The sequence below is a fragment of the Halyomorpha halys genome, unplaced genomic scaffold, assembly GCF_000696795.3.
Source record: "Halyomorpha halys isolate HHAL.00 unplaced genomic scaffold, Hhal_1.1 Scaffold1035.1, whole genome shotgun sequence".
Classification (NCBI taxonomy): domain Eukaryota; kingdom Metazoa; phylum Arthropoda; class Insecta; order Hemiptera; family Pentatomidae; genus Halyomorpha; species Halyomorpha halys.
The window spans coordinates 770,436-782,499 of NW_027107491.1; the positions used below are offsets into that span (position 1 = coordinate 770,436).

The window sequence follows — 12,064 nt, forward strand, 5'->3', positions numbered from 1 at the left end:
TTTTTTATTTTAGTATGTATGAGATCATTTATCAATATTACCTATTGCCCACAACTGTGTGGCAGATTGTAATATCTATCAATAAATAAATCTATCAATCTAAAAAAAAAAAAAAATGGAGAGGCATCATTGGATGACCTTAACCTTCATGCCTTCATGACATCTTGTTATTTTTATTTATTTTTTTCTCTCTCTACATCTCATTGGCTGGTCGTAAAAATACTTTTACAGTTGTGAATAAACTAAATAAAGTAAAAAAAAAATTATTATATATTCAGGTGGAGTGACGGATGTTTCTCCCCTTACATTTCATCCACCTCTTATCGAAAGATTTATAATCTATTTAATAAAAAAAAAATACATAAGAAGAAAAAACTTCTTGCTGAGTATGAATGGACCGAAAATACGATTCCATTAAACACAAGGTGAACGCTACAACCGAACTTCGCGGCTTTCACGTCGGTATGCTGTAGTTAAACCTTCACGGGTTTTTCAGTGCGTATTAAAGAGCTTCTAATAGCCAGTTACGCTCGGAGGCATTAACGTTAATGGAAACAAAAATGGAACGAGATAAAGAACTATTTCGAAAACGAGCGCGCCATCTTTCTGGAATGATGAGAAGATTAAAGAGTCATTACTTGGCTATTATAGCGTCCGGGGACTACAAATTCTGAGCAAGCTTTGGCCGGCAAGATGCGATCGCCCAAACATTTGCATTCAATACCACACCGCCCCTATAACGAGAGCTATTCTTTTATATATCAACAGCCTCCTTTATTTCCAAACGGCTTCCTCCTTTTGCCTTGTCTCTTCTGTCCGGTTCAGATCCGAGGTGTGATACGTCTGCTGTTGCATAATTCTTCGGTTAGGGATCGCTAAGCTTAACATCATATTAGACCGTGGTTACATTAGAAAACTCATTCAAAGTTATCAGAAGTACGTAAACAAATGGACACTGTAAAAGTGTTTCAGCCTTTTTCGATCTTGTACGAAATGGCTCGTTTTACTTTGAAAGGAGCCTATAGAAGGGTCTGTCTTGGGTAAAAATATGGGTTACAGGTAACATAATAGAATTATGTTTTTAGGTTTCTTGTGCAATTTATCATTCTAATTAGTATAATTAACATTATTTAAGAAATAATATATTTTTGATGACTATGAACGGACTATTTTCAATATAAACAAAATGGCATTTCAATTTTTTTGAAAGTGCAAGTACAAAGGAAAAGTAACTTAGCATTGAATAAAAATTGCATACACTTTTAATATTAAAAAAAACAAAATTTAATCTGTGTCGCTAGTACTCATGAATCTCTGGTCAGGGATGCAGTGTTTTGTCAGGAACTACTGTTCTAGACCAATGGTTGTAGTAGGAGGTGATTTGGTCTGAATCAAGGTGCTAAGTTAAGGTTTGATGGACCCCTGAGGGCTTCTGAACTCACAGGAAAAACTAAAGGTTATAAAAAATACGTTTCATTGTATACCCTTGTTATTGTCCACTTATTTTTTTTTTTTATGTCAACTGTTTGTTTCTTTTTTAGCCCTGACGAAGCCATGTAACGTGGGGCGAAACGTTGGCTTAAATAAAAATAGTACACCAATTTACTATTTGAGTTTTATTTGACTTCACCCAGAACATAATTATCTACCACTGCCGGAATCGAATCCGGAGTATATAATTGTAATAAATCCATTAAATTCTTGCATTTTACTTTAGCTCAGTGTTCTGGTTTTTTTTTTTTTTTTTTATAGGTGCCAACTTTATATTAACGTTTTTTGATCTTCTACGTTGCGCTGGTAAATCATTAGATTTTGAATGATGCATCCTTGTTCATTGTCGTTTTGTGCAGGTTTTTTTATTTTTACATTGAAATTCATAATCCAAATTTTACAAGATTTTTCTTCGGATAACTTTACATACCTAATATTCGTTTACATTTTTTTTTTTTTTTGCAATTTAGTTTATTATAAACAAATTGCAAAAAAATTGTTCATATCCGGATTCCACCATGAATTTGTTGGTGAATCGAAAGTAAAACTTGAAATAAAATTATGTATAAAAAATTCATGGGGCATTAATAATAATCGATAATTAAACATAAAGTTGAGATCTCGTAGAATTTTATTTCATGATATTCCCACTTTTAACTATTACAACTAGTCGTATGCCACTTTATAAATACACTTTGTCATCGCTTCATTAAATAAATCTTTCATATTATAAAATCTTAATAAATATTATAATTAATTAATTATTATTATATTAGCAAATTGTAGTTAAAATTTACTTTAGAATAAAAAAATCGTGTAAAATGTAACTATTAACGTAGCTAAATCTATTTATTTTTTTTTTTTGGAAAATATACTTACGCCACTTTCAAAATAAAAAGCTCAAATAATTTATAGAACATTATGAATATATTTTAGGCCTGTAAATAAAATATATATAATTTATTATAAGCAAAAACTCTTATCACTTCATAGTTAGTTCGTAGTTCATTTATCTTCGTTTCTTCCCAGTGCTGTCCTTAGACGTTCTGCGTGTTGGATCGAACAGAACTTCTATGTAGGAGTGAGGCCAGATAGTCATGTTTGTTTTCTTGTCTAAATGCAGCAACTCTTGTCTGTTCGAGGAAGAGTGCAGCTTATAGGGCCATGTGTGGCAAGGCTCTTCAGCTTCTTGCCTGCCGCTCTTTCTGTAAAATAAATATATGAGTTAATTTTTTCCTAATTCGAGTTGTCTTAATTGGTGTTTTTGTCGACTCAAAGTACAAATTCATTTATAATAGTGTTTAATTATTCTCTCAGGTTCTATTGTAATCTGCACTTTCCCATTTTTTGTTGTTAATCTTTAACATGTAATTAAATTTGGACATTATATACATTACGTTGGAATTTGAAAAATATTTACCACTTGCCTACACCATACTGGCTATGTATACATTTTTATACACATTTCCTACTCCTTAGCCATGCCATCTAAATCTGGCAAATAAGATTTATGGCTTGATCTCCAAAATGAGGCCAAATAGGCTAAATATAACCCTATCTTTCCTCCTAGAATACTGAAAACAAGAGCTTAATATTAAACAGTTTATATGTACCAATCGAATAGCGTTTAAGTTCAGAAGTGCTTCCTTATGAATTGATTAATATTTTCTCAAATAAAGAAAAATATAGTCAAATTGCACAAGATAGATCTTGATAACTGTTTTCTCAGGAATACTTTTTTCAAATGAATTTTCTATTTATATTTAGGTATTCAGATCGGCTACCATTTAGGGTTCTCTATCAGAAACATGAAAAGTCTGTACCGTGAATGTATCCACTACAGCTCTTAGATAATATAATTAATCCTTGGATTCAGAATGTATAATAAGTTAATATAGGTTTATTTTCCAGCTAAAAAAAAGGAATTAGAGTGATAGTAATGAAGGTCAATCCATTGATTACAACTAGAAGGTAAAAAAAAGAGCTCTAAAAACGTTGCACATATAAAACATGTATGAATGAAAAAATCTCTGTCCACATCCCTCGATGGAACGAAGTAATTACACTGTTTAATGTGAACCCACGCTGCGGGGTTTTATCAGAGCTAGAGAAATATACAAACACTAAAATAAGGTTACAAAGTAAGAAAATAACCTGAAATAAAATTGAACTAAGGTGTGAATAATTATGATTTTAAAGTTGTGAAACCCTCCCACCTAAAGCATTTCATCCTTCTGAAATATCTAGTATCATTCAAAGATTATCTACCCGCAAAGCTCCTGGATACGACCTAATAACATCCCACATTCTAAAACCTCTTCCTCGGAAAGCCATCCTATTCCTCACTTACATATATAACGCCGTACTCCGTTCCACATATTTTCCTGACCCCTGGAAATTATCTATAGTTAAAATGATCCCCAAACCCAAAAAGCCTCCAGAATACCCATCATCCAATCGCCCTATCTCTCTATTACCGATCATGGGAAAAATTTTTGAAAACCTCATTTTGAAACGCCTGAAAAGAAGATGGCCACGAGACCAGCTGATGTAAAATGTCATTAGAGTGCTACCAATGGGTAGTTTCTCTACACGCCTGTAACACTCCAATTTAACTTATATCAGATTTACTGAATGTATTATAATGTACAGTTGTAAATAGCAATAAATAAATATTGAAAAATAAAAATTGTGAAAATTGTATATTCTTAATTTTTTAAATAAAATTTTCACACATTATAACTCATTATTAGCCAAACTCAAGTTCAATATTGTTTCATGTTATCTATTTTCTTACTTTGTCACTTTATTTAGCCCTGATGAAACCCTACAACGTGGAGCGAAACGTTAGCTCACAAATAGTTTTATTACTATTTGTTTTTTCTTTGACCGCACCCTGACTATCTCTTATGTAAACTTAAATATTTATTTTTTATATTTAAAGATTTTTATTGTGTCATTTGATTGTGTCAGACCTCTTGTCTTTGAATAACCTTTCTTTCTTAATCCACGGTGCTAACTTTCAACCCAGCATTGCAGGAGAGAACCTCGCGCAGGTTGTATATTTTATTAATATCCGTAACGAGCTTCAAGGTTTCACTTTTTAAAATTTAATTTATTTTCTCTACTTTCTCTGGTAAATATTGATTCATTATTTTACATACAACTCCAAAGATTCCATTTTCGATTTAAAGAGTGATTTTGATCTCACAGATATGATTCATACCGTTAATGTTTCGTCAAAGATATGCTGATGTATGGCACAAGTAATTTAGATTGTATCACCTTTCCCTCGACTCTGAATGAGCGATTTGAGATATTAAACAAATATGTTGACTATCTGTTGGCTCACGGTCTGAATCATCAGCTGTTTTATTCAATTGTTTGACGATGACAGACCTGAGTCAGCCATAAAGCACACTGTGGATTCCCTCAATTATATCATCCCACTATGAACAATGGCATTAAATTGCTCAAAGTATTCTTCCTGAATAAAACATTTCTTATTGTAGAAAGTTTCTTTTATATGAAGTACAGTTCATAACTCTGATAGGTGTTTTTTTTTCTTTTTTTTTTTGGTATTTCGAAATATTCTTTATTATCCGGTTAAACAAAAAACATTTTTAACTAAATTGACTCATGATTGATTCATGTTAATAGACTGGTCTATTTTATTTTTCTTATTTCACAGTGATCTTTTTCATCTTATTTCAAACAATTCTATTTCATCAGTAGTGTACTGACGAAGCGTTGTGTGTACGAAGGGCAAATTAGATAGTTCAATTTCGTTCTAAAATAAAATTAGAAAATAATACGTCAAAATAATATTTTTTCGGTTTTTTTAAAATATTGTGCCCGTACTTAATTCAAAATTTAGTAATTTTCTACATTTATTCACTCTTTTTTGTCTCGGGTATCTTTCAGAACCATTTACCCTCCATCGATTAGAGACCAGAAAAGGATCTTGGAAAAAGTCTAAAATTTTGTTTATTAATATATATAATTTTTAGAGTGCTGATTGCAAATTTCGCTCAGCATATAACTTCAGATTTTTCTTTTTCAGAGACCTCATTTCTGGGCCGCATTGGGCTCGACTGCCATTCTGTCTCATAATTTCGAATCCGCTTGCTTTAAAACGACGGTCTAAATTACAACAATCATAGTTCTATGTGATTTACTCTTATTTAAATTTATATAATAGAAGGTATTTGAATATTTTACTCAAACAAAAAAAAAAAAGTGGCTAATTCAAAGTTCCTAAAAAATATATATACAATTTTTTTTATTTAATTAAGTAGACCCAGATAATATAGTTTCCAACACTTACTGCTGTTAGAAACAAATTGAGTGGTTTTTTATAGTAATAGTTTGTTATTTTAATCAACACTTTATGGTACTATTTTTAGCATGTTTAAAAGTTAGCATATTTATGCTGTTAAATATCATATTAATTGCTGAACCACACTCTTACTGATTTATTCTTGTTAATTTAAAAGGGGCAAATAGGGGCTTATAGGTTGCAGATCAGCACAAATCACAGTTTTAATTATTTTTAACTTTTCTAATTTCGATCTGGAATTCATGTAGTAAAAAAAATGTGAATTTCTTTTTAATAATTTTAAGGCGGTCTTGGCATTACAAACATGAATAGGGAGCATTGAAGGTAGCCAGACCAAAAAGGGAGATTAATCTTGCGGCTTTGTCGAAGCCTGGGGTCGTGTGAGGGATTTCATTTTTTGGTCCCTCACGGCCAAAGTTATTTATTGAGGCCTTTGGAAGCGAAACTTTGACGGCTCGGAGCCATTTTTAATAAATCAAGTGGTTTAATTGGGAAACTCATATTTGCCAATTTATTTTAAAAGTGAGAACGAAAGGTTGGAACATTGGAGAGCGAATATTATAAACACTGAAAAAAAAAATAACCTATGACTTTTAGTATTTTTGACGGTGACTTCTATGACAACAGCGTACCATAAGACGGCAACAGAATCACAATAGTCGTTGACTCTCTTACAAAATTAAGTTGATAATACATTTAGATGCAATTATTTTATTTTTATCAAGATAGGTCTTGTTTTTTTCTTTGCCTTGTCTTTTTATTATTTTATTACTCAAAGGATTCTGTAGTAAGTAAGACGGAATAAATAATACATGCAGATATGCAGTGGTATATCTTAGTTAATTACTATTTTAAAACATAATTAGCAATAGTATGAGCTCCAGTGTCTAAAGGGTTCTATGAAGCTCATACATAAAAATAAAATAATATTATATTACGAATATAGTTAAGAAAGTAATATTAGGCAAAAAATTATATACTTCAAATATAAGTACCTGTTTAGGGCGGTCATCCTTCCAAGTACTGACCCCGATCGACGTTGGCTAACTTTATCTACTCTAAGCGTCGTAACCAATGTATGTATATATTTTTTTTTACACAAATAAATAAATTAACAATAATTCCTTCTGCATCTACAGAATTGATGTCATTTTGAAGTTTAATTAATTCTCTAATGAAACTAATTAAATACCCTTTATCAAGAATAAACGTTTTCCTATCCTTTTCTTTTCTTTCCTTTTTTTTTTTAATTACCCGAGCCTTTTGTTCTGACATAAACGAACTCAATTACTTTATGCAAATTATCTCTATGAGGTCAAATTATTGTTAGAGCTCATTTCTCCGTGACCACTCATTTATATCTTAGACAAACATAATAATATTTTTTTATAAAACATATTAATAACATTGGTCTACAAAAAAGTTATTTTTTAATAATGTTGGCGTTTTTCGGTGTGCTGAGACCGAAAATAAACTCCGTTTTATTCCATCATATTTTTTTAATAATCATGACATGTGCTATGTTAGTTTTCTCTTGTTCATTTATTATTTTTATTCAATTTTATTATTAATTTAACTTCCTATACTTTTTACTTTTCTCTTTTTTTTCTTTTTTGAAAAAAATATTAAAAGCCTTCTCTATTCATTTAATGACACACAAAAAGAAATTCCCAATAAAAACGTTTATCACTTGCACATTTTCTTTGATCAACATGTAATCTTTATTACTCATGTCTTTTTTGCCCAAATTCAAACATTTTGGTAGCGTTAATCTTTCTCTTATTCTGATGACAACAAGAAGATATACACTCATTTTGGTAGCGTTAATCTTTCTCTTATTCTGATGACAACAAGAAGATATCACTCATTATATTTGAAAGCAATAAAAAGTCTCTCGACGATACTTAAATAATTATTTTCTATAATTTCTGAGATTAAAAAACTTCCAAAGATGACTTTAATCTATTTTATATTTGTCTTCATTGTTATACAACGTTTCGGGACAATTGTCCCATATCATGAAACAATTTTGAAGCATGATATATGGATGACATGATTTCATTGAAAATATGACAAGATTGTAAAGGTGCATGGATATGGGGCAATTGTCCCGAAACGTTGTGCAACAATGAAGACAAACATAAAATAGATTATATTCATCTTTGGAAGTTTTTTAACCTCAAAAATTATATAAATTTATATAATCAAACTTGCTAAAAAGAAAATCCAGAATTAAATAATTATAACTTTGATAAAGTTAGCTCAAGGTTTGTGCCAGAATTAATAGGCCTGAAATGGAAGTTTTGAAAACAAAACCTATCTTGCTAACAGGTAGTCAGTCCATTATTTCTCTTTTCTATTTATATTTAGTGTTGTCGGTTTAATGTTTAATGTGCTTATGAAATTGGAGTAGCATTAGTTTAAATTTTCTACATTTGATTTTTTTTTTTTTTTATTAGCTCAACTTTATATTTTTCTATAATGACTATTTCTCTTAAATTTCACTTTTATGTTCTTTTTCCGATGTAAGATTTTAGATTTATCTAATTTAAATGTAGTCCTATTTGTCTGAAATATAAAATATATATATAAACTAAAGTTGAAAAGAGTGGTGCCAAAGCGCACATCATTAGTAGCGACCGTGACGCGTCTTGCCGGGTGCCCAAGGGTTGACACTGCAGGGAGGTTGGAATTAAATTGCTTCTTTGTTTTAGCAAAGCAATCCTTCTTCCTTCTGTCTTCCTTTTCTTCTTTGACATGTCTTCCCTTACAGATCCTTGTATTCTACACACTTTTGTCGGTAAAACTTTAGTTTGTCCTTGTTTCTTTTGATTTAGTTTTCCTGTCGGAAAATTATCGTCAGGAGGAGAGAGAGTTCTCTGAAAAATGCGGTCGATGTTTGGGTCTTCATGGTGAAAACCATGATCACTTTAGATCTTAGAAACTTATAAATGTTCATTGAGTTCTTCATTTTCTTTCTTTTTTTTAAAGTTATTGAAAATCATTTTGTAGTATCTTCCTCACTCAAGAGCAATGAGTATTAAGGCTTTAAGTATTCAATGATATCAAATATATATATTTTTTCTTTATTAAAATTTGTAAACAGAAATATTATTACAACTTATTTTGAGAGTGGAGGACAAAATATAAAATGTTCCGTCTACTTTAGACCGGAGGTATGGGGGAGTATTCCCTAGAATTTTCCATTTTCCAAAACACTTTTCGATAACTGACCTCTCTAAATATTGTTTATAAGCAATGTTGTGTGTTAATATTATATAAATGTTTTAGCACAATTTTGAGTAGACTCCAATGTCGAAAGTGTTTCAACTTTCATGTTTTTCAAATTGTTTGGGGTACGATCCTCCCCTCTCTATACACCTCATAGCGCCATTCCAGTGTATAGATATACTTCAGTTGAAGAACTCCATATATTTCCGTATTATATTTAATTATTCAATTGATGTTTTAGTTGTAAAAAGTTGTTCAATTAATGTAGCTGAAAAAGGGCAGTCGCGGTCGAAAGCCATTTTCCAAAGATTTAATTTATAAAATACTCTATATCCACTATCAATAATGTTAATAAAAGTTATCCACTAACAAAATTTTCAAAGCAACGTCATTTATGGATTTTGGTAGTAACATTTCATTGAGACAAGTTTACATGCCCCTATTCCTCATAATGATTCAATGGCGGTTCATTTCAGATTTACTTTCTTATTTGAGTTTTTTTTTTATGATATATTGCGGGCAAACCGATCTTATGTTTTACAGAAACTATTTTAAAAGGTGCATAAAGGATGTTGTCTGATTCTAAATATTGGGAGTGTAAAGTAAATCGAGTGAGAAGACAGAAAAATGATCGTAACAGCCTGCTGCTATCTATTGGCCACAGAGTAAATTACAACTACTTGAGAGTTGCAGGCACAACTCAGAACCATTACAGCCCAACCTGGTGCAACCTAGCGGCCAAAATTCGAAACGTGGTTGCATTTGAATTTCTTGTAAATTCTTTAAATTTCCTTGTGTAATAATTATGTAGCATATTGCTATATTCATAAATGTATCGTTTTAATAAATAAGAGCTAAAACAGTTTTCTTTTCCTCTTGAAGCTATTATCCTACATGCATTGATTCCCAATGGGCCAGCAATATCACTAGCCAAAACTCAGCTATCCAAAATGGATGTACCCACCGAGAAGAACTAGACCCTCCCTATTTCTAGTGAGCATTCTAGGCAAACATAGGCCATCACTGATGATACCGCCTTCAGCGGACCCAGCAACCATTCTTATAATGCCATTCCGGCAACACAAGACAGCTCAAATAGCTGGTATATGTACTTACCATTCTTTTGTATATATGTAATTGTTTATTTATTTTATTCTAGGAGATAAGAAAAAAAAAAACTGAGGAGACAGTGAGTAAACAAACTCATATTAGTGGATCAGATGATTCTACTGATAATTGTGTTGTTAAGTCAGTGTTTCTCCCTTGGGCCTCTCCTCTACTCTATCCTTAACACCTTTTTTTTATTATTTTTTTTTTCCGATCCCTCTAAAACAGAATGAAAACGATAAGTAAGTGGATGGAAAAAATAAATAATGTTGAGTATTACCTTTTTATACCTGTGGTATTCTAAGGTTACTTGCAATACTTAACACTTTTTTTGTTTCCCCCGACCCCTCTAAAATAGAATAAGAATAATAAATTAGTGGATGCTCTATTATGGAAAAAATAAATACTTATCTGTTCATTGAAATTGTTCAAGTTAACACCTTTAAACATAAGTGAAGGTAAATAAACCTCTGTGATTTCTTAAGGATTTAAAGTTAATACTCGATCATTACTCCTTAACTTATATTGTAATTGTTAATTTTTCACCTGGTTCAGCAATTTGATTCACTCGATTGTTTTGTTTCAGCCGAACTCATTGTGAGCGGAGAATTTAAGATATTGAACGAACCGTTCAGGTCTTCGCTGTATAATTTGTTCTCACCTGACTTCAAGCAGCTCTCTAAGCGAATAGAAAATGAAGTAAGTAAATATGTATATTTTTAATATACAATTAGTGATTAGGCTTATGAAATCAGTGATAGATAAATAATCACTAATATATAGATCTTTCCTGGAAGTTGGGTCCATGTTTTTTTTTGTAATCTGATCTTTTTATTATATTAAAGTTTTAACTTGTTATGATTAAATTTAATTCATCAATAATTATTATTAATTTTATAAAACTCATTTATGCAGTTTTGGGCTTTAAGATTGGTATATTTTAACATCTTTAAATATTTTCTAGTGGAATGGATAAAACAACAAAGAAAGTATCATAAGTCTTATTTTTAGTAAAGAAAAATGAACAATGTTCTGCAATCTAATAACAGAAAAAATTTATTAGGAGATGAAATTAATCCTTTGTTTGTCTACCACTATATTCCGTAATCTTAAAAGTCTTTAGAAAGGACTAAAGTAATAAAGAAATATATATAAATAAAAGATAACATTATCTTGACTTGTAAAAATAAAAATATGAATCTACAAAAATATGATAAAAAGAACTGATTACGTGGTAAAATAAAATAAAATAATTCATGTACATGGCAAAGAAAATTAACTTTAAATTACAGTAAAATAAAAACACATTTGCACCTATAGACAATATTTACATTATGCAGGTGAACACCAAACCAAGCCTTACCCCTCTCCCCCCCCCCGACTGTAGAAGGTAAGGCTCCAATAGATCACTGCACTTCTCTCCCAACCGCGTCACTGGTGCAGTCAATTAACAAAGCTAGAGATTCATCAATAGCACACTTTCAGGCATTTTCCAAAGTCCGCTTTTGCATTTCTTGATTCCAGTGGCTGCTAATGTTAAGAGAAAAATTGAGATCATGCTGACTACATTGGCAGCATTTCTTTAACATGTATTTTTAAGTTATTATTGCTGCTTTCAAATCTCATTTATTGGCTTTCTGATATTAGCAAGTGAGCTACTGTTCGTTTTTTTACACTTACCTCCAAAAACTTTTATGGTATTTATTTGATGGTGTTCGTAGTGAGGAGAGCCGAAATCACATTTCTAAGATCCGGCGACACACCCGTCGCCTTCAGTGAGCTCACCATATGGTCATGGCCAACATTGTCAAAGGCACCAACAACGTCGAGAAATACCACCGCGCAATTACTTTTCTTACTTCTTTCAAAATCGCATCGATAATTCTCGCGTTGACG

The 12,064-nt window shown here is 31.2% G+C and overlaps 1 protein-coding gene across 3 annotated transcripts in view; it reads left to right on the plus strand.

The window, feature by feature from the left end:
• The window catches only part of LOC106687992 (uncharacterized), a 278,550-nt gene that overhangs the window by 260,104 nt on the left and 6,382 nt on the right, over positions 1–12,064 (plus strand). For all 3 annotated transcript variants that reach the window (XM_067045859.1, XM_067045858.1, XM_067045860.1), the window contains one exon: positions 10,755–10,867. In XM_067045859.1, coding sequence (XP_066901960.1) covers positions 10,755–10,867 — 113 coding nt within the window. The remainder of the gene's footprint in view (positions 1–10,754; positions 10,868–12,064) is intronic.